We start from the raw sequence: 22,501 nt of genomic DNA on the forward strand, positions 1-22,501 counted from the left end.
TTTGTTTCTATTCAAAAAGCGTTTTTTCTTTTCCCAATAACTTTGGCGCCGGTTGACGAATCTTCGTGAAATTTTCAAAACGTTGGTCCGGCTCCAGTCAGCTGCTATCCTGAAAGTCTCGGGGTTTCTCGCCAAGCGGGGGCCGAGAAAAAAGAGGGGTCCCAAAACACTTTTTCTCCATGTTATTTCCCATAGGAAACTTTAGACACGACTACAGCCCGAACTGCTGAACGGAATTACACCAAATTTGGCAAAAAGGTAGCCCTTGGTTCGTAAATGGTGTAAATCGGTTCAGTAGTTTTCGAGATATTAAAGGAAAAAAATCTTTATATACCTGGGCAGGACCTAACTACACAAGCACGAGCTTCGCTCTAATTGGCTGCCAACACTTCAATCCTGGAAGTGTTGGCAGCCATCTTGGTGCAATGCTTTTTAGGTCTCGCAAGCCAAGCAATGCAGGGCATGTGCTGCACACTAAATAAACACCACTGCACTGCCCTAAACCTTAAAACACTACCCCAGCACGTCCCCCTACACTGCCCGAACAGCACTGCACTGCCCTAAACCCTGAAACACCACCCCCAGCACGACCCCCTACACTGCCCGAACACCACTGCACTGCCCTAAACCCTGAAACACCACTCTCAGCACGACCCCCTACACTGTCCGAACACCACTGCACTGCCCTAAACCCTGAAACACCACCCCCAGAAAGACCCCCTACACTGCCCAAACACCACTGCCCTAACCCCTAAAACACCACCCCCAGCAGGACCCCCCACACTGTCCAAACACCACTGCACTGCCCTAAACCCTGAAACACCAGCCCCAGCACGACCACCTACACTGCCCGAACACCACTGCACTGCCCTAAACCCTGAAACACCACCCCCAGCATGACCCCCTACACTGCCCGAACACCACTGCACTACCCTAAACCCTGAAACACCACCCCCAGCAAGACCCCCTACACTGCCCGAACACCACTGCACTGCCCTAAACCCTGAAACACCACCCCCAGAAAGACCCCCTACACTGCCCGAACACCACTGCCCTAAACCCTGAAACACCACCCCCAGCAAGACCCCCTACACTGCCCAATCACCACTGCACTGCCCTAAACCCTGAAACACCAGCCCCAGCACAACCCCCTACAGTGCCCGAACACCGCTGCACTGCCCTAAACCCTGAAACACCAGCCCCAGCACGACCCCCTACACTGCCCGAACACCACTGCACTGCCCTAAACCCTGAAACACCAGCCCCAGCACGACCCTCTACACTGCCTGAACACCACTGCCCTAAACCCTGAAACACCCCCCCTGCATGACCCCCTACACTGCCCGAACACCACTGCACTGCCCTAAACCCTAAAACACTACCCCCAGCATGACCCCTACACTGCCCGAACCCCACTGCTCTGCCCTAAATCCTGAAACACTACCCCTGCACGTCCCCCTACACTGCCCGAACACCACTGCACTGCCCTAATCCCTGAAACACTAGCCCCAGCACGACCCCCTACACTGCCCGAACACCACTGCACTGCCCTAAACCCTGAACACCAGCCCCAGCACGACCCCCTACACTGCCCGAACACCACTGCACTGCCCTAAACCCTGAAACACCAGCCCCAGCACGACCCCCTACACTGCCCGAACATCCACTGCCCTAAACCCTGAAACACCAGCCCCAGCAAGACCCCCTACACTGCCCGAACACCACTGCCCTAAACCCTGACACACCTCCCCAGCAAACACCCCCTACACTGCCCGAACACCACTGCCCTAAATTGATTTATTTATTTATTTATTTTATAGTCGGATTTGTAATGCGCATGGCTGCCCCAGCGACGGGACGTCCCAGCGCCACCAAAGACCTTGAGAGTGAGCATAGAGGGGAAAAAAGAAAGGTTACGCCGGGAAGAGCCAGGTCTTTATGGCTTTACGAAAAGCAAAATGATTCTGTATCTCTCTGATAGAGACTGGGAGCGAATTCCATAGTTTTGCTGCAAGACTGCAAAAAGAGCGTCCTCCGGCTCAAGCTCTTAAATCTCGAGGAATACAGACCAAAGCTTGGTCAGCAGACCTTAAGGTGCACTGCGGCACATAGAACGCTAGCAAGTTAGCCAGCCCCAAAGTTGCTTGTTGCGTCAGAATCCTGTGAGACACACAAAGTGTTTTAAACTGAATTCGTTTCTCAACAGGTAGCCAATGTAATTTAGACAAAACATGAGATACAGAGCAAGATTTCGGGAGTGCCACAAGAATGCGTGCCGCTGCATTCTGTATTCTCTGCAGGCGCCTAATACTGGTCTTATTAGCACCAAGATAGAGAGAATTACCATAGTCCAGTCTAGATAAAATCGTCACCTGGACAATGGTTTGGCGCTCTTTAGGAGGGAAAAAACCCAGTAGATGGTTTAAAACCTCGCAAGAGCCCAAAACAGATCCCTGCCACCACTTTCGATTGAGTGTCAAAGGTAAGACCATTGTCAATCCACACTCCAAGGTTCTTTACTGCCTCTTTAGGTGCAGGAGCCTGTTTGAGACGATCCGGCCAACACTGCTCGGACCACATGTCCCGATCCTTCCCGAACAGCAAAACCTCTGACTTGCCGGCATTCAACTGCAAGCAGTTCGAAGCCATCCAATCCGCAACCGCTAGCAAGTCCTCTTTACATTTTTCAAGGTTGAGACCACATTTCTTCGAGAAGGCAATCACCAATTGGGTGTCGTCAGCATACAACACCAGTGACAGCCCTCTTCTTTTAGCCACCAACGCAAGGGTTCGAACATAAATGTTAAAAAGTAAGGGGCTCAGTATTGAGCCCTGTGGCACCCCCTGTTGCAGGGAAAATTCTCGCGAATAGTAAGGTGGGACGAAGACCTGGAAAGATCGCCCCTCTAAAAAAGAACGAAAGGTGGCCAAGATGGCGGCGAGGTAGGACGCGTTTGCTAAAGCTCCTGCCCGCCGTCCACCGAAATTTGCCTTGTACAGCTTCTGTGGGACCTACGAATGGCCGTTGGCGTTGGCGCAGACCGCCCTGGGAGAGGCTGAACGGACCGCGGTGGAGCTCGGCGACGATCGACCGCTCTGTGCGGCCGGGTGCTGGTTGGTGGGGAGGAGGGCACAGGGTGCTGGTTGGTGGGGAGGAGGCCAGGCCTGCGCCGACGGGCGCTTCTACAGAGGCTTCAGCGGAGCGGCGGCCCCGGGCGGGGGCCGTCGAGGCCAGCATCTTCCATCCCGGCCTCTGTCCAGGGACCTTCCGTCCGGTGCAGAGAGCGAGCCCGGGTGCCTTGGGGCTGCGGCGACAGAGGAGGTAGAGCGAGGCGGGCCGGCCGCGAGACTCCTGGGACCCGCCGGAGGCCACGAGGCGGCCTATGTCCTGGGGCTCAGCGGACTAGGAGCGGAACCGGCGCAGGAGGCCGCCCTCTGGGATCGCCCTGAGGAACAGACTGAGCAGGGCCCCGGGGCAAGCAGGACATTGCGCTGGGGGGGCCCGGACTAGGTGGCCCTCCCCACCCATCTACGCATCCACGGACGGCCTTCTACTGATCCCCAGAGCGCTCCAGGGCCCAGCAGTGGTGGAGACCCAGCCCGCCTACTATATCGGGGCAGCGAGGTGAGCCGCGGCGCTTTCCCCGAGTTGGCGGAGCCTGAGCCGGCGCGGGAGGCCTCCCCCTGTGGCCGTCCAAGGGAGAAGCGGGACATCGCACTGGGGGAGCCCGGAGTGGGTCGCCCTCCCCACACATCTGCGCCCACACAGACGACCTCCTGCTGATTTCCGGAGGGCACCGGCGCCCGGCGGTGGAGGCGATCTCAGCCGCCTCTTGGATGGGGCGGAGGGGTGAGCCGTGGGGCCGAACTGTGGACACGTCCTGCCCGGCTGCTCCTCCGTCACGCGGGGCTGAGGCCCGATCGGATCCCCGGCCTGGCATTGAGGAGCGGCCCATCGCGTGGCCTGGCTGGTCCCGGTGGCGCTGGGACAGTGGTGCGTGGCAGCCAGAACCAGGTAGGGGACACCCACACTCGCCGGGGGACTGGGAGGGCTCGGTCCTCCGGTGCATCGGCTGGGGAGGATCCGGGGGGTCACCCTTGATTCTGCGGAGCAGGGGATCGCCGGCCAGAAGGGCGACAAGGCCTACATCCGCCTAGAGAGGATTGCAAGGAGGCCGAGAGAAGGACCGGAGGAGGACCTCTTGGGGGGTAGAGGGACTGTAGCAGCTGGACATTGACCCCTAGGTGTGCATGGCCCCCTATACACTACAAACTTGACGGGACGGTGCGGCGCACTGATAGGCGCCCCCACGAGGCCTTCGTCATAGCCCTGTTTGGTAGTGGGAAGTAGTAGCCTGGAGACGGATCAAGTCTCTCACTTTGCACGGCTGGGGCTCAATTCCTGGCGTCCCTCGACAACTGCACCGGGCCTGACGTGCCTCCTAGTGCGGGATATCTAGTGGTGACCTCATGACTATGCCCTCATCTAGGGGGCGAAAGCAGAAACCACTGAAGGACATCTTTGGGCGCGCTCACTCTGCCTCCAGCCCTGCAGGCGGGACCCCCACGATGGCGACTCCTCAGCATCCTCCCAGCAACGGGGAAGAGCCGATCACCAAAGCATACATGGAAACCCTCTTTCAAACTCTCAGGGCAGACCTTCAGACGGTGAAGGCTGACCTTACGGCTGAGATAAAGGAGATCCGCCGAGATGTCGACTACGTTGGGGACCGAGTCGCGATCCTGGAGGAAAAGAGCGATGCCACGGTGTCGGACATCACTACACTCCAACAGGCTATTCTCCGCCTGCAGGACCAGCAGCTGGATGTCCAAACTCACATGGAGGATTTGGAAAACAGATCCCGCAGACATAACATCCGTATCCGGGGAGTGAAGACATTGGACGACACCAAAGACCTCTTTGAATTCGCCACGGGCCTATTCCGTCATATCCTGGCCGCTCCAGAGGGCACTGAGATCGTCTTAGACAGGGCGCACAGAGTTGGCCCGCCTCGGGGGCCCAACGCCCCTCCAGCAGACATACTGGTGTGTGTTTCAGACTTCAAAACCAAAGAGGCGATCCTCATGAAGGCAAGAACCCTCCATCCTATCTCCTACCAGGGGCACTCACCGGTGCTATATCGAGACCTGGCCCTGATTACCCTACAACGCCGCCGGCAATTCCACCCAGTGACTGAGCATCTTCGGCAGCGGGGTATTCCATACTCGTGGGGTCACCCCTTTCACCTCATCTTTAGACTAGCCGGCAACCTACACCAGCTACGCTCACTCTCTGAATCCTGCAGGTTGCTGGACCTCCCGCTGCCGGGCGAAGATGACGACTCTCACAGCACGGGCTCCGGACCCGAGCCCTCTGCATCGGGGTGGCGGCGCCGGGGTGGGCGCCAACGAGCCTGGAAGCCCAACAAAACTGACATTGCGAAGAGCCAACGGGATGCATTGGCCTCCGCGACGGACGCCCTGGCCGGGGCGGGTCCAGGTGGCGAGTGAGCGGTTGACACGCATATTCTGCCGCAACTGGTCCAGGACTTCCCGGTGGACGGCGGGAGGAGCCGAGTCTCTCCCCCTTGGTCACATTATGGTCCCCACACGGACGCTCTCCTGGTATACCCAAGGAGACGGACAATTCCTTTGGATATTGATTTTTTTTGTTTGCTTTTACCAGTGGATTTCATCGCTGGCCCAGTTGTTTACAAGGGGAGTTAGGGGGTTGGTTTTGGGTAGGGATTCCCTCGTCCACCGTTCTCTATTGCACTTCAAAGTTATCACACAACCGATTTGATAGTCAGGGGCGTCGCTCCCATATGTTTCAAATGGCCAGCAGCCTACATCGCCGTTGGCTCTGTTTCTGGTTCCTAGATGCCACACACCCCTCTTAAAGTCCTTACGCTAAATGTGTGGGGATTGAATAACCCCGTCAAACGAAGAGCAATCCTTAGCTATTTGGAACACACGAAAGCAGACATTTGCCTCCTACAGGAGACCCACCTTCTGGCCAAGGACCACCATAGATTGCAATCCCGGGCTTTTCCTACGCAGCTGTTCTCCTCTGCCAACTCCAAATCAGCGGGGGTAGCTATATTAGTGTCCCGATCCTTCCCTGGCAGGGTCCTACATAAAGGGGCGGAGATAAAGGGCCGCTTACTTACATATCAGTTCCTATTGGGGGGGGTGACCTTTGGGGTGAGTTCCATATATGCGCCCAATGAAGGGCAGACCGTATTTCTCCTCACTGCACTTGAAGCTGCGGCAGCAGCGGACCGCCGTCTGCTGCTGGGCGGCGACCTCAACATTGTCTTTGACAACACCTTAGATCGTTCCTGTCAGCGCACCGGTCAAACGGGGGTTCTCACAGCTACCGGGTGGGCTCGACTTAGGGATGTGGGGCTGTCGGATTTATGGCGTCACTTCCATCCGACCAGTCGGGGTTATACCTTTTACTCGGGAGCACACAAAACGTACGCACGATTGGATTATTTTCTCAGCTCCTTGCCCCTACAGGCCCACGCCTTGAGCGCTGAAATTTTAACGGCCTCCCTCTCAGATCATTCCCCGGTTCTGGCCACCTTCCGGCTCCCGCCTTCTGTGCAGCCTCTCCGACATTGGCGCCTGCACGACACACTGCTATACCAACCCTCCGTCATCGACCAACTCCAGAAAGCTATCACAAATTTCCTCACTCACAACGCTAACTCGGACACGACTAGGGCGACGCAGTGGTTAGCGCTGAAAGCTGTCCTGAGGGGTGAATTCATAGCCATATCCTCTGCCCACAACCGCGAGCGAAGCCGCAAAAGGGCGGAACTTTCCCAGCGCGTCTCGGAGCTCGAACTGATGCATCAGAGAACTGGCGCCTCTCGCGCTTGGCGACAGCTATGCATAGAAAGAAAGCAGCTTGCAGCCTTGGACCAGGACAGGGCTGAGTTTGCGGCCATTAGGCTCCGACATTCGTACTATACGGGGGGGATCGATGCGGTTGCCTTCTGGCAAACAAGCTGCGGGAAGCCAGACAGAAGCAGGGGGTTCACGCAATTCGGAACGCAGGGGAGGAGGAAGTGACGGACGATGCAGCTATAGCGGAAGCCTTCCGCGACTTTTATGCGGACCTTTACACAGGGGAATCCCTGGAAGCCCAGAGCAGTGCTGATTACATAGACGCGGCCCATATGCCTTCTCTAGCTCCAGCGGAAGCAGACCACTTAGATAGGGCTATTCAGCTGGAGGAAGTCATTTCTGCAATCTCGCGCCTCAAGCTGGGTAGATCGCCTGGCCCGGATGGTTACACGGCTGCCTTTTATAAGACTTTTTGCAGCCAAGTGGCCCCACTCCTGACGGGCTTGTTCAATACCTTTGACCAACTGGGAGCCATCCCAGGGGACATGTTGGAGGCAGCGATAGTGGTTATCCCCAAACCTGGGAAGGACATGACAGCTTGTGGTGCCTACAGGCCCATATCTTTGCTGAACATAGATATTAAACTGTACACCAGCATTATAGCGACTCGACTGGCCCCATATATGGCCCAGCTGGTTGACCTAGATCAAGCGGGCTTCATCCCTCAGAGGCAAACAAGCGACAATACTAAGCGTATTCTACACCTGATTGAAAAGGCATCCCGCACACAAGGGGAGTATATGTTTCTGGCCCTCGACGCGGAAAAGGCCTTTGACAGAGTCCATTGTCCGTATCTGGAGATGGTCTTGGTAAAGGCAGGGTTTGGGGAGAAATTACGCACCAGAATCTTAAACTGTTATCGCTTACCCCAGGCAACAGTCCGAGTTAATGGCTACACCTCCTCCCGATTTCCCATAGGGAGGGGCACTAGGCAGGGATGCCCCCTGTCGCCCCTCCTATTCACGCTCTACATGGAGCCCTTGGCCCTTCGAGTCCGACGACACCCCCTTATCACCAGGATTAAATTTGGAGGGGATATTCATACCATTAGTCTCTATGCGGATGATATTCTGCTTTCCCTATCTGATCCACTCCCAGCTCTACGCGCCCTATTCATCGAGCTCTATGGCTTTGCGCGAGGATCGGGGTTTACAATCAACCTGGACAAATCCATAGCACTTAACATCTCACTCTCCCCGCCCACGCTGGCCCATATTCAGGAGGAACACACCATGAGCTGGGCATCTGCCTCGATCCCCTACTTGGGTATTCAACTAGCCCCAACCCTTCAGGCCACTGCGGACGTTCACTACTCTAACCTTCGGTCCCACATACGCAAAGAATTGAGCAGATGGAAAACCTGCACAATCTCCTGGCTAGGCAGGATTGCCGCCACCAAAATGACAGTGCTTCCGCAGATTTTGTACCTCTTCTAGACCCTTCCCCTTCGCCCTCCGTCGGGTTGGATTCAACAGACTCAAGCGGATTTAGCGCGTTTTATCTGGCATGGCCGCAAACCCCGATTCCGACACGTGGTAGCAGTTCTTCCGCCGGAGAGGGGGTGTAGGGCTCCCTGACCTCCAGCTATATTTCCACGCTTCTCAGTTTAGGTACTTACTGAAATGGCACCAACTGGAATCGGAGAAGCACTGGCTGTTCCAGGATTAAGCCGTGGCCGCTAGGCCGCTGCAGGGCATCCCCTTTCTTCGTAAACAGCATAGACTCCCCAATCTTTACGCCTCTTACATTACAAGCACTGTCTTGGAGTCTTGGGATCGCACTAACACTACCCACCGACTGATATCCTTTCCGTCACCTCTTACCCCAATATTTGATAACCCAGAATTCCACCCTGGTGCAGACGCACGGGCCTTTCGTGCCTGGCGCTCCTCCTCCTGTAGGTCATTGGGTCACCTTTTTGATTTTGACGGCATCATCACTTTCCCGCAGCTCAAGGAACATTATGGCCTTCCGGAGTCTGAACGCTTGGCCTATTTGCAGGTTAGACATTGGGCACTCCATCCGCATGTTCGACCCCAGGCACAGCGTCTGTTGACCCCTTACGAAAAGTGGCTGGTAACGCGCACGTCCGGTAAGAAAATAATCTCTGATATCTACAAAATGCTTTTAGACACTACCGCACACACATGTAACGCAGGCAGGACTCGTTGGGAGAGGGACCTGGGTAGATCCCTAAGTCATAAAGAGTGGGAAGATATATACCATAGAGCACGGCATTCGGCACACCACATGGGACTTACAGAGACCATGACTAAACTCGCCACTTATTCGAATTACACGCCGGAGCGCTTGCATCGCTTTGACTCTCGCTGGAGTGCGTTGTTTTGGAGGGGGTGCGGGGAGGTGGGCACTCTGGAGCGTGTTCTGTGGAGTTGTACCTGCATGCAATCATACTGGGCCCAAGTCTTAGATGAAATAGATCTCCACCTAGAGACGCAACTAACGCGATTTCCCGCTTATGTCCTCCTGGGCTTGCCCAACTCGCTGACATATCCACTCAAGTCCCGGAGGGGCCGGCTGATTGCTATTGCTTTAGGTGCAGCGACACAGAACATACTGATACACTGGCGATCTGCTCAGCTTCCAACATTCACCGGATGGCTCCAGAGGCTTTGGCTAGTGTTAGGCATGGAGAAACTCACTCTCACCTTGGCCGGTAGGGGGTCCGAATTTCCAGAGTTATGGAGGCCCTTCCTAACCCTGCTGGTGTCCGAGTTTCGTGAGCTGACCTGCCCCCGCTACCTGCGACTGATGCGTCTAGCAGATACACAGATTCCGGAGGCCACTTCCCAGAACCGCCGTAGGCGACGGCGTTGATCCCTAAATGATGTCCTTACTCTTACGGTCAAAGTGGACGAGGGAGGGGAGGAGGGAGGGGGGTATTGTTGAATGTTTGTATATTTTTTAAGTGATCTTATTTTCTTTATTTGGTGGGTCCGCCCCACGCTTATTATCCTTGGTAGCGATATGACAGGCAACTTGGTTGTCTCATTGGCATTGTGCCTACGGAGTTGTGGGCTTTGTTTTATTGTTTGCACAAATCAATAAACAGATTTAAACCATAAAAAAGAACGAAATCAGGCCAAGGCTGAACCCCTAATTCCTATTTCCTGTAAACGTTTAAAGAGTATCACGTGGGAGACAGTTTCGAAAGCGGCGCTTAGGTCCAGAAGAACTAAGGCCGCGGAATCACCGATATCAAGCCTACCACGGATTTCTTCCGTCACTGCCAACAGAGCTAATTCTGTACTATGGCGAGCACGGAAACCGTTCTGCGAAGGATCCAAGATGGATTAAGCTCAATAAACTCAGTGAGAATTGTATTCACATGAGATTCAACCAACTTAGCCAAAAAAGGCAGCTGGGATATAGGGAGATAATTGCCCCGCTCAGAATGATCCAAGGACGGTTTCTTTAAAAGAGGAATAACTTTAGCGTGCTTCCACGCCAAAGGAACAGATGCTGTAGTCAGGGAGAGATTGCCCAAAGCTTTACTCACCGGAGAAATCAAGGCATGCAACTGACGAAAGTGAGCAGGTGTCAGCGGGTCGGCCGGCGAGCCCGATTTGATTTTCAAACAAAGGGACTCAAAAACAGTGGAGGACAATAAGGGAAAAGATGACAAATCATTGCCCACCAAGGGTCCAAACTCCCCTTGCCCATCCACAGGTTCAGAAAAGACTGTGGTCAGAGGGAGGCTTTTATAAATCATCTCCACTTTGTTAAAAAAATAACTGGCCAGATCATTACACTGACGATTCAAGAACCCTGAAACAGCACCTCCAGCAAGACCCCCTACACTGTCCGAACACCAATGCTCTAAACCCTGAAACACCACCCCCTGCAAGACCCCCTACACGGCCCGAACACCACTGCCCTAAACCCTGAAACACCACCCCCAGCAAGACCCCCTACACTGCCCGAACACCACTGCACTGCCGTAAACCCTGAAACACCACCCCCTGCACGACCCTCTACACTGCCCGAACACCACTGCACTGCCCTAAACCCTAAAACACTACCCCCAGCATGACCCCTACACTGCCCGAACACCACTGCTCTGCCCTAAACCCTGAAACACTACCCCCAGCACGTCCCCCTACACTGCCCGAACACCACTGCACTGCCCTAATCCCTGAAACACTAGCCCCAGCAAGACACCCTACACTGCCCAAACACCACTGCCCTGTCCAAAACCCTGAAACACTAGCCCCAGCACGACCCCCTACACTGCCCGAACACCACTGCACTGCCCTAAACCCTGAAACACTAGCCCCAGCACGACCCCCTACACTGCCCGAACACCACTGTACTGCCCTAAACCCTGAAACACTAGCCCCAGCATGACCCCTTACACTGCCCGAGCACCACTGCACTGCCCTAAACCCTGAAACACTAGCCCCAGCACGACCCCCTACACTGCCCCAACACCACTGCACTGCCCTAAACCCTGAAACACCTCCACCAGCACGACCCCCCACACTGCCCAAACAAAAGTGCACTGCCCTAAACCCTGAAACACCAACGCCCGCACAACCCCCTACACTGCCCGAAACCCACTGCACTGCCCTAAACCCTGAAACCCCCCCAGCAAGAGCCCCTACACTGCCCGAACACCAGTGCCCTAAACCCTGAAACACTAGCCCCAGCATGACCCCCTACACTGCCCAAACACCACTGCACTGCCCTAAACCCTGAAACACCACCCCCAGCATGACCCCCTACACTGCCCGAACACCACTGCACTGCCCTAAACCCTGAAACACCACCCCAGCATGACCCCCTACACTGCCCGAGCACCACTGCACTGCCCTAAACCCTGAATCACCACCCCCAGCATGACCCCCTACACTGCCCGGGCACCACTGCACTGCCCTAAACCCTGAAACACCACCACCAGCACGACCCCCTACACTGCCCAAACAAAACTGCACTGCCCTAAACCCTGAAACACCAACCCCCGCACAACCCCCTACACTGCCCGAACACCACTGCACTGCCCTAAACCCTGAAACACCCCCCCAGCAAGACCCCCTACACTGCCCGAACACCAGGGCCCTAAACCCTGAAACACTAGCCCCAGCACAACCCCCTACACTGCCCGAAAACCACTGCACTGTCCTAAACCCTGAAACACTAGCCCCAGCATGACCCCCTACACTGCCTGAACACCACTACACTGCCCTAAACCCTGAAACACCAGCCCCAGCATGACTCCCTACACTGCCCGAACACCACTGCCCTAAACCCTGAAACACCACCCCCAGCATGACCCCCTACACTGCCCGAGCACCACTGCACTGCCCTAAACCCTGAAACACTAGCCCCAGCACGACCCCCTACACTGCCCGAACACCACTGCACTGCCCTAAACCCTGAAACACCACCCCCAGCATGACCCCCTACACTGCCCAAACAAACCTGCACTGCCTTAAACCCTGAAACACCACCCCGCACGACCCCTACACTGCCCGAACACTACTGCACTGCCCTAAACCCTGAAACACCAACCCCGCACAACCCCCTACACTGCCTGAACACCACTGCACTGCCCTAAACCCAGAAACACCACCCCCAGCAAGACCCCCTACACTGCCCGAACACCAGTGCCCTAAACCCTGAAACACCACCCCCAGCATGACCCCCTACACTGCCTGAACACCACTGCACTGCCCTAAACCCTAAAACACCACCCCCTACACTGCCCGAACACGACTGCACTGCCCTAAACCCTGAAACACCACCCCCAGCACGACCCCCTACACTGCCCGAACACCACTGCACTGCCCTAAACCCTGAAACACCACCCCCTGCATGACCCCCTACACTGCCCGAGCACCACTGCACTGCCCTAAACCCTGGAACAACCACCCCTGCACGACCCCCCTGCACTGCCCGAACACCACTGCACTGCACTGCCCTAAACCCTGAAACACCAACCCAGCATGACCCCCTAAACTGCCCGAACACCACTGCTCTGCCCTAAACCCTAAACACCAACCCCAGCACGACCCCCTACTCTACCCGAACACCACTGCTCTGCCCTAAACCCTAAAACACCACCCCCAGCACAACCCCCTACACTCCCCGAACACCACTCTGCCCTAAACCCTAAAATACCACCCCCAGCACGACCCCCCTACACTATCCACACACCACTGCACTACCATAAACCCTAAAACACTACCCCCCGCATGACCCCCTACACTACCCAAAGACCACTGCACTACTCTAAACCCTAAAACACGACCTCTACACTGACACAAACACCGTTGCACTACCCTAAACCCTAAAACACTACCCCCAGCACGACCCCCTACACTACAAAAACACCACTGTACTACCCTAGACCCTAAAACACTACCCCCAGCACGACCCCCTACACTACCCAAACACCACTGCACTACTCTAAACCCTAAAACACTACCCCCGCAGTACCCCCTACACTACCCAAACACTATTGCCCTACCCTAAACCCTAAAACACTACCCCCAGCAGTACCCCCTACACTACCCAAACACCACTGCACTCCCCTAAACCCTAAACCACTACCCCCAGCATGACCCCCTACACTACCCAAACACCACTGCACTACCCTAAACCCTAAAACACTACCCCAAGCACGACCCCCTACACTACCCAAACACCACTGCACTACCCTAAACCCAAAAGCACTCCCCCAGCACAACCCCCTACACTACCCAAACACCACTGCACTACCCTAAACCCTGAAACACCAGCCCCAGCATGACTCCCTACACTGCCCGAACACCACTGCACAACCCTAAACCCTGAAACACCACCCCCAGCATGACCCCCTACACTGCCTGAGCACCACTGCACTGCCCTAAACCCTGAAACACCTCCTCCAGCATGACCCCCTACACTGCCTGAGCACCACTGCACTGCCCTAAACCCTGAAACACTAGCCCCATCACGACCCCCTACACTGCCCGAACACCACTGCACTGCCCTAAACCCTGAAACACCACCCCCAGCATGACCCCCTACACTGCCCGAGCACCACTGCACTGCCCTAAACCCTGAAACACCACCCCCGCACGACCCCCTACACTGCCCGAACACCACTGCACTGCCCTAAACCCTGAAACACTAGCCCCATCACGACCCCCTACACTGCCCGAACACCACTGCACTGCCCTAAACCCTGAAACACCACCCCCGCACGACCCCCTACACTGCCCGAACACCACTGCACTGCCTTAAACCCTGAAACACCAACCCCGCACAACCCCCTACACTGCCCGAAGACCACTGCACTGCCCTAAACCCTGAAACACCACCCCCAGCAAGACCCCGAAACACCACCCCAGCACGACCCCCTACGCTGCCTAAACACCACTGCACTGCCCTAAACCCTAAAATACCACCCCCTACACTGCCCGAACACCACTGCACTGCCCTAAACCCTGAAACACCACCCCCAGCACGACCCCCTACACTGCCCGAACCCCACTGCACTGCCCTAAACCCTGAAACACCACCCCCTGCATGACCCCCTACACTGCCCGAGCACCACTGCACTGCCCTAAACCCTGAAACACCACCCCTGCACGACCCCCCTGCACTGCCCGAACACCACTGCACTGCCCTAAACCCTAAAATACCACCCCAGCACGACCCCCTACACTATCCACACACCACTGCACTACCCTAAACCCTAAAACACTACCCCCAGCACGACCCCCTACACTATAAAAACACCACTGCCCTACCCTAAACCCTAAAACACTACCCCCAGCACGACCCCCTACACTACCCAAACACCACTGCACTACCCTAAACCCTAAAACACTACCCCAAGCACGACCCCCTACACTACCCAAACACCACTGCACTACCCTAAACCCAAAAGCACTCTCCCCAGCACAACCCCCTACACTACCCAAACACCACTGCACTACCCTAAACCCTAAATCTACCCCAGCACGACCCCCTACACTACCCAAACTCCACTGCACTACCCTAAACCCTAAAACTACCCTCAGCACGACCCCCTTCACTACCCAAACACCACTGCACTACTCTAAACCCTAAAACACTACCCCCAGCAGTACCCCCTACACTACCCAAACACCATTGCACTACCCTAAAACACTACCCCCAGCAGTACCCCCTACACTACCCAAACACCACTGCACTCCCCTATACCCTAAACCACTACCCCAGCACGACCCCCTACACTACCCAAACACCACTGCACTACTCTAAACCCTAAAACACTACCCCAAGCACGACCCCCTACACTACCCAAACACCACTGCACTACCCTAAACCCAAAAACACTTCCCCAGCACAACCCCCTACACTACCCAAACACCACTGCACTACTCTAAACCCTAAAACACTACCCCAAGCACGACTCCCTACACTACCCAAACACCACTGCACTACCCTAAACCCTAAATCTACCCCAGCACGACCCCCTACACTACCCAAACACCACTGCACTACCCTAAAACTACCCTCAGCACGACCCCCTTCACTACCCAAACACCACTGCACTACCCTAAACCCTAAAACGCTACCCCAGCACGACCCCCTACACTACACCAACACCACTGCACTACCCTTAACCCTAAAACACTACCCCAGCACGACCCCCTACATTACCAAAACACCACTGCACTACCTTAAACCCTAAAACACTACCCCCAGCACGACCCCCTACACTACCCAAACACCACTGAACTACCCTAAACTCTAAAACACTACCCACACTACACAAACACCACTGCACTGCCCTAAACCCTAAAACACTACCCCCAGCACGACCCTCTACACTACACAAACACCACTGCACTACCATAAACCCTAAATCTACCCCAAGCACGACCCCCTACACTACACAAACATCACTGCACTACCCTAAACCCTAAAACACTACCACCAGCACGGCCCCCTACACTACACAAACACCACTGCACTACCCTAAACCCTAAAACACTACCCCCAGCATAACACCCTACACTACACAAACACCACTGCACTACTCTAAACCCTAAAACACTACCCTCAACACGACCCCCTACACTACCCAAACACCACTGCACTACCCTAAACCCTAGAAAAGTAACCACCACCCCATACCCAATCCCCCTTACCTTTCACTACTCATGGTTCCCTCTCCTCGTGGTTCCTGCTTCATGTCGTCTCTGAGGGGCGGTGCACGTCGTTGTGAGGAAACGGAACAGCCTCTGTTTCCTTACAACGACGTGATCGTCTACATTTTTTTAGAACTCATGGTCATTTACCATACATACCTTTACAACATAATTCGTTGTAAAAGCATGCGTGGTAAATGACCATGTGTTCTAAAAAAATGCGTAGTAATGACTTTGCGATGTACAACGCATGCGTGGTAATGCATGCGTTGTAATGGTATCGCGAAGTAAAAAAGGAGTTGTAAAAGCTGTTTACCGATCGAAGCTGGCCCCTGTTCTTCAGTGAGTCGTTTATTTGATAAATTAGGAGGAAGGAATGTGGTTTTTTTACCTAAAAGTGCAGTCCCGGCTGATGTATTGTGAAAGTGTACACGTGGCCTGGTTTCACTTCCGGTGAGAGAGTGGAAGAGTCTGTTTGGATCTAAAGGGGTTCTGCTGTTGGACGGGGCCGGCGCGACATGTCATTAGAAAACACAGCTAATGGAAAGCGTTGTCCCCGAAGTGTGGAGCAGTGCCATGAGAGGTCAACGAGTGTGCGTTCCACCGCAGTATGACCGAACCGCGTGACCCATGTGCCGCCTCCAGTGTACGGAAGGTAGAAGCGGCATCCATCGCAGGTCCTCTTCAAGACCGTTGTAGCACTAATTCTACATTTTGGAACTAGGGCATTTTAACCTTGTTGTTCCTGCCAGATACAAAGAGAGGATCCTGTGTTATTCAGTGCCCTCGTTACCTTTTCTGTGGGTAGTGGTGCTTGTCACTTCGCTGCCCCGCCGGTGCACACTACTGGGCTCCCCACCTCGTGTGCCATCTGCAGGGCCTCTGCCCTCGGATCACTGGTTTCAGTTTCTGGAGTGGCAACAAAAACAGTTACTCCCAAAGGACTAGCCTGAACACTTAGGTGAATATTCCCTGCGCCAGCATTCCGCGGAAATTCTTTCCTAGCTCTCCCACGCCGACGACGATGTCATAATAGCACGGCTCCGCTCGCGACACCGTATGACATCATAGGAGCCATAAGAGGATCTCGTCGGCGTGCTGACGTCAGTTCCACCCATTTTTTCCGTGCCACCGAGGTAAACAGGTGGACCGACACATTTTCACATGTATACATAGTATACTAAATACATATATATATATATATATATATATATTATCTACTGGCGGTCGCCAGTAGATAGTTATAGTTAGGACCCTGTTTCCATAGGAAATCCGCAACATTCTATTTGGAATAACTTTGGCGCCGGTCGACGAATCCTCGAATCTTCAAAATAGGTGGGGCGCTACGCTCCGCTCCTACCCTGAAAGTCTCGGGGGGATTCGTCAAACGGGGCCTGAGAAAAAAGGGGGGTCCCAAAACGCATTTTTCCCATGCATTTTTCCATAGGACCTTTAGACACAGCTACAGCCCGAACGGCCGAACAGAGTTACTTGAAATTTGGCAGAGAGGTAGTCCTCAGGTCAAGGAAGTGCCTTTTGTAGGTCTGGTGTAAATCTGTTCAGTAGATCCTGAGAAAATAGCATTTAAATCAATATATATATATCTGAGCCAGCTTACGGTGCGCTTACCGTGCGCTTACGGTAAGCTTACGGTACACGTACGGTGACGTGCGCGAGCGCGATTCTGATTGGCTGTTAGATCTTAGTAAACATTCGAATCGGTCGAAACCAGGAAGCGGCGGCCGCCATTTTCTCTCTCGCACTCTGAGGGGGGGTGGAAAAACAAAGGCCAAAAACATGTAAAGGGGTTGTTGTGACAGGTCCTAACCACCTAGCCTTGATGATGGTGTCCCCTAAGAACCCCCAAGGCCAAAAAGTCAATTTTATTTTTTTTGAAAAATCGCCGATTACGCTTACCGTACGTGTACGGTAAAAATTAATATTAAAAATAAAAATCATCCAAACTCTCCCCACCCCGTGTGCAAACGGTGCCCGACGGGCACCATTTGTGCATGTCATATATAGTTATTCACAAAAAAAATAAAAGATAACCTTTCACAACGAAGCGCATAATATGTCCTCCATGTGCGCACGGTGCGCGAAGCGCATCGTGCGTACATGGCCCATCCAGCGTAACGTGGGCACGCGGTGCGCGTAGCGCACCGCTTGCCCACCCTGCGTGCACGGCACTAACTGCGTAAAGTGGGCGCGCGGTGCGCGAAGCGCACCGTGCACGCACGGAACGAACTGCGTTAAGTGGGCGCGCACGCCACGAATGGCGTAAATGAACTTAGCATTTAAAAAACCGTACAAATTCACTGAAAAAAACCATAGGTTTCACACACGTTATAGTTAGGAATTAGCATTTAAAAAACCTTGCAAATTCACTGAAAAAACCATAGGTTTCACACATGTTATAGTTAGCTGGACATTTTACTGATAAAAAACCAATGAAATTCCCCCGTTATAGTTAGTGCAGGCAACTATAACTCACGCGACCGCAATCCTCTGCTGATGACATATGTGTCTTTATGAAAAAAAAATATTTGTAATATATGTATAGCTAAAATTTAATGGAAGAAGACATGGGCAAATAAGTGTCTAGATACAGTATTAGCATCAGCAGAGGATTGCGGTCGCGTGAGTTATAGTTGCCTGCACTAACTATAACGGGGGAATTTCATTGGTTTTTTATCAGTAAAATGTCCAGCTAACTATAACATGTGTGAAACCTATGGTTTTTTCAGTGAATATATATATATATATATTTATATTTTCACACCAAGACTGCTTCTGTAGAAATCGAAGGGACACAGCGGGGATTCCAGGAAGATTACGTTTATTGCCACAACGTCGACAAGACGTGTTTCGGCGATAATGCCTTACTCATATGCCCTTAGTCACCAGACAACTGCATCAGTCCGTTATTTTAATAGTTAATCTTGCTCCCATTGGTGGGAGCCCAGCTGAGGCAATCAATCACTTGAAGCGTCACCGTAGTCCTCTCCACTAGACTACGGTTCCCAGAGTGCACCATCTCGGCAAAACGGGAAAGAATCTTTGATCAGCCACATTAAATCTCATAGTGAGTAGCTGGTAAGTTCAAAAAACTTAAATGCGTGCAGATAAACATCTCATGGTGTCGCTGTAGCAAAAACTCTTCTCCCTGGACCCCAGACACCATACCGCATATACCCAAGTCCAGCAGTACTGGAGTCACCACTGTAATAAGTTGTTCTCTCCATGCAGTCACGGACTGTGTATCACACAGCAGTAAATTACTGTCCTTAGATGCGGGGGCTGAAGCAAATCCAATCCTTTGGAGCCACAGAAGAGAGCCAAAGCCCATGCCCATTGAGCTCCACCCACTTGACAGGCGGGTCCCCCCAGCTCGTCAGGTGCTAACGCGCACCATATTCACACCAAGACTGCTTCCGCGAAGAAGAAATCGAAGGGAAACAGCGGGGATTCCAGGAAGATTTCGTTTATTGCCACAACGTCGGCATGATGCTTTTCGGCGATAATGCCTTACTCATATGCCCGTAGTCACCAGACAACTGCATCAGTCCATTATTTGAACAGTTAATCTTGCTCCCATTGGTGGGAGCCCAGCTGAGGCAATCAATCACTCTTCCTCCTCTTACCTGCTGCGCCCAATGGGAACAGAGTTGTGATTTTAAAAGTACCAATACGAAGTTGCTGCCATTTGTTAAAGCGAGCTGGAAGAAGGCAGATACGCCGAAACGCGTCCTCGCAATAAAATCTTTTAAAGTACCCCGTGAGTGCTGTTTGTCTAATTGAGAGACAGGAGCCTTGATATTTTACATTGATCCACCTCCATGTTACTTGCACCCGTCAAAGAAGAGTGCTGATGTTGCCAGAAGGTGGAGAAACGGAGCGAGTATGTTATACATGCAACTTGCACCACCATGCTGTATTTTGTGGCAGCAGCGCCGATGGAATCGCCAGTCATACAGACTTGTGGAGATACGGATATTTGCCGGCTCCAGCGCCGACCGCCATGCAGCAGTATGGTTCGACGAGGGGACTATCAGGCAGTGATTTAAACAACGAGTGGGGGTACTTTGGACATCGGTGGCAGACAAGGGGAGAACGTAAAACTTTGGGAGTGTCCATTATACGGAACAACGTGCAATGTTTTATGAAGCCATCAAGGCTGGATAATTTAGATCAAAACTCCCAAAGTATACCATCATTTCCTGATAAGCACAGAGGTAAAAAGACATTGACATGGGACTGACCAATCCCCTTCCTCCTCTTACCTGCTGCGCCCAATGGGAACAGAGTTGTGATTTTAAAAGTACCAACACGAAGTTGCTGCCATTTGTTAAAGCGAGCTGGAAGAAGGCAGATACGCCGAAACGCGTCCTCGCAATAAAATCTTTTAAAGTACCCCGTGAGTGCTGTTTGTCTAATTGAGAGACAGGAGCCTTGATATTTTACATAGATCCACCTCCATGTTACTTGCACCCGTCAAAGAAGAGTGCTGATGTTGCCAGAAGGTGGAGAAACGGAGCGAGTATGTTATACATGCAACTTGCACCACCATGCTGTATTTTGTGGCAGCAGCGCCGATGGAATCGCCAGTCATACAGACTTGTGGAGATACGGATATTCGCCGGCTCCAGCGCCGACCGCCATGCAGCAGTATGGTTCGACGAGGGGACTATCAGGCAGTGATTTAAACAACGAGTGGGGGTACTTTGGACATCGGTGGCAGACAAGGGGAGAACGTAAAACTTTGGGAGTGTCCATTATACGGAACAACGTGCAATGTTTTATGAAGCCATCAAGGCTGGATAATTTAGATCAAAACTCCCAAAGTATACCATCATTTCCTGATAAGCACAGAGGTAAAAAGACATTGACATGGGACTGACCAATCCCCTTCCTCCTCTTACCTGCTGCGCCCAATGGGAACAGAGTTGTGATTTTAAAAGTACCAACACGAAGTTGCTGCCATTTGTTAAAGCGAGCTGGAAGAAGGCAGATACGCCGAAACGCGTCCTCGCAATAAAATCTTTTAAAGTACCCCGTGAGTGCTCTTTGTCTAATTGAGAGACAGGAGCCTTGATATTTTACATGGTTCCACCTCCATGTTACTTGCACCCGTCAAAGAAGAGTGCTGATGTTGCCAGAAGGTGGAGAAACGGAGCGAGTATGTTATACGTGCAACTTGCACCACCATGCTGTATTTTGTGGCAGCAGCGCCGATGGAATCGCCAGTCATACAGACTTGTGGAGATAAGGATATTTGCCGGCTCCAGCGCCGACCGCCATGCAGCAGTATGGTTCGACGAGGGGACTATCAGGCAGTGATTTAAACAACGAGTGGGGGTACTTTGGACATCGGTGGCAGACAAGGGGAGAACGTAAAACTTTGAGAGTGTCCATTATACGGAACAACGTGCAATGTTTTATGGCCATCAAGGCTGGATAATTTAGATCAAAACTCCCAAAGTATACCATCATTTCCTGATAAGCACAGAGGTAAAAAGACAATGACATGGGACTGACCAATCCCCTTCCTCCTCTTACCTGCTGCGCCCAATGGGAACAGAGTTGTGATTTTAAAAGTACCAACACGAAGTTGCTGCCATTTGTTAAAGCGAGCTGGAAGAAGGCAGATACGCCGAAACGCGTCCTCGCAATAAAATCTTTTAAAGTACCCCGTGAGTGCTGTTTGTCTAATTGAGAGACAGGAGCCTTGATATTTTACATGGATCCACCTCCATGTTACTTGCACCCGTCAAAGAAGAGTGCTGATGTTGCCAGAAGGTGGAGAAACGGAGCGAGTATGTTATACATGCAACTTGCACCACCATGCTGTATTTTGTGGCAGCAGCGCCGATGGAATCGCCAGTCATACAGACTTGTGGAGATACGGATATTTGCCGGCTCCAGCGCCGACCGCCATGCAGCAGTATGGTTCGACGAGGGGACTATCAGGCAGTGATTTAAACAACGAGTGGAGGTACTTTGGACATCGGTGGCAGACAAGGGGAGAACGTAAAACTTTGGGAGTGTCCATTATACGGAACAACGTGCAATGTTTTATGAAGCCATCAAGGCTGGATAATTTAGATCAAAACTCCCAAAGTATACCATCATTTCCTGATAAGCACAGAGGTAAAAAGACATTGACATGGGACTGACCAATCCCCTTGCTCCTCTTACCTGCTGCGCCCAATGGGAACAGAGTTGTGATTTTAAAAGTACCAACACGAAGTTGCTGCCATTTGTTAAAGCGAGCTGGAAGAAGGCAGATACGCCGAAACGCGTCCTCGCAATAAAATCTTTTAAAGTACCCCGTGAGTGCTGTTTGTCTAATTGAGAGACAGGAGCCTTGATATTTTACATGGATCCACCTCCATGTTACTTGCACCCGTCAAAGAAGAGTGCTGATGTTGCCAGAAGGT

The 22,501-nt window shown here is 53.0% G+C and overlaps 1 protein-coding gene across 1 annotated transcript in view; it reads left to right on the forward strand.

Annotated features, from left to right (window-relative positions):
* LOC146858828 (uncharacterized) overlaps positions 1-22,501 on the forward strand; it is a 1,229,505-nt gene that overhangs the window by 220,596 nt on the left and 986,408 nt on the right. The window contains exons 7-8 of the mRNA XM_085647127.1: positions 4,491-5,503; positions 7,066-8,181. Coding sequence (XP_085503253.1) covers positions 4,491-5,503; positions 7,066-8,181 — 2,129 coding nt within the window. The remainder of the gene's footprint in view (positions 1-4,490; positions 5,504-7,065; positions 8,182-22,501) is intronic.

This window comes from Triturus cristatus, chromosome 3_2, assembly GCF_964204655.1.
Source record: "Triturus cristatus chromosome 3_2, aTriCri1.1, whole genome shotgun sequence".
Classification (NCBI taxonomy): domain Eukaryota; kingdom Metazoa; phylum Chordata; class Amphibia; order Caudata; family Salamandridae; genus Triturus; species Triturus cristatus.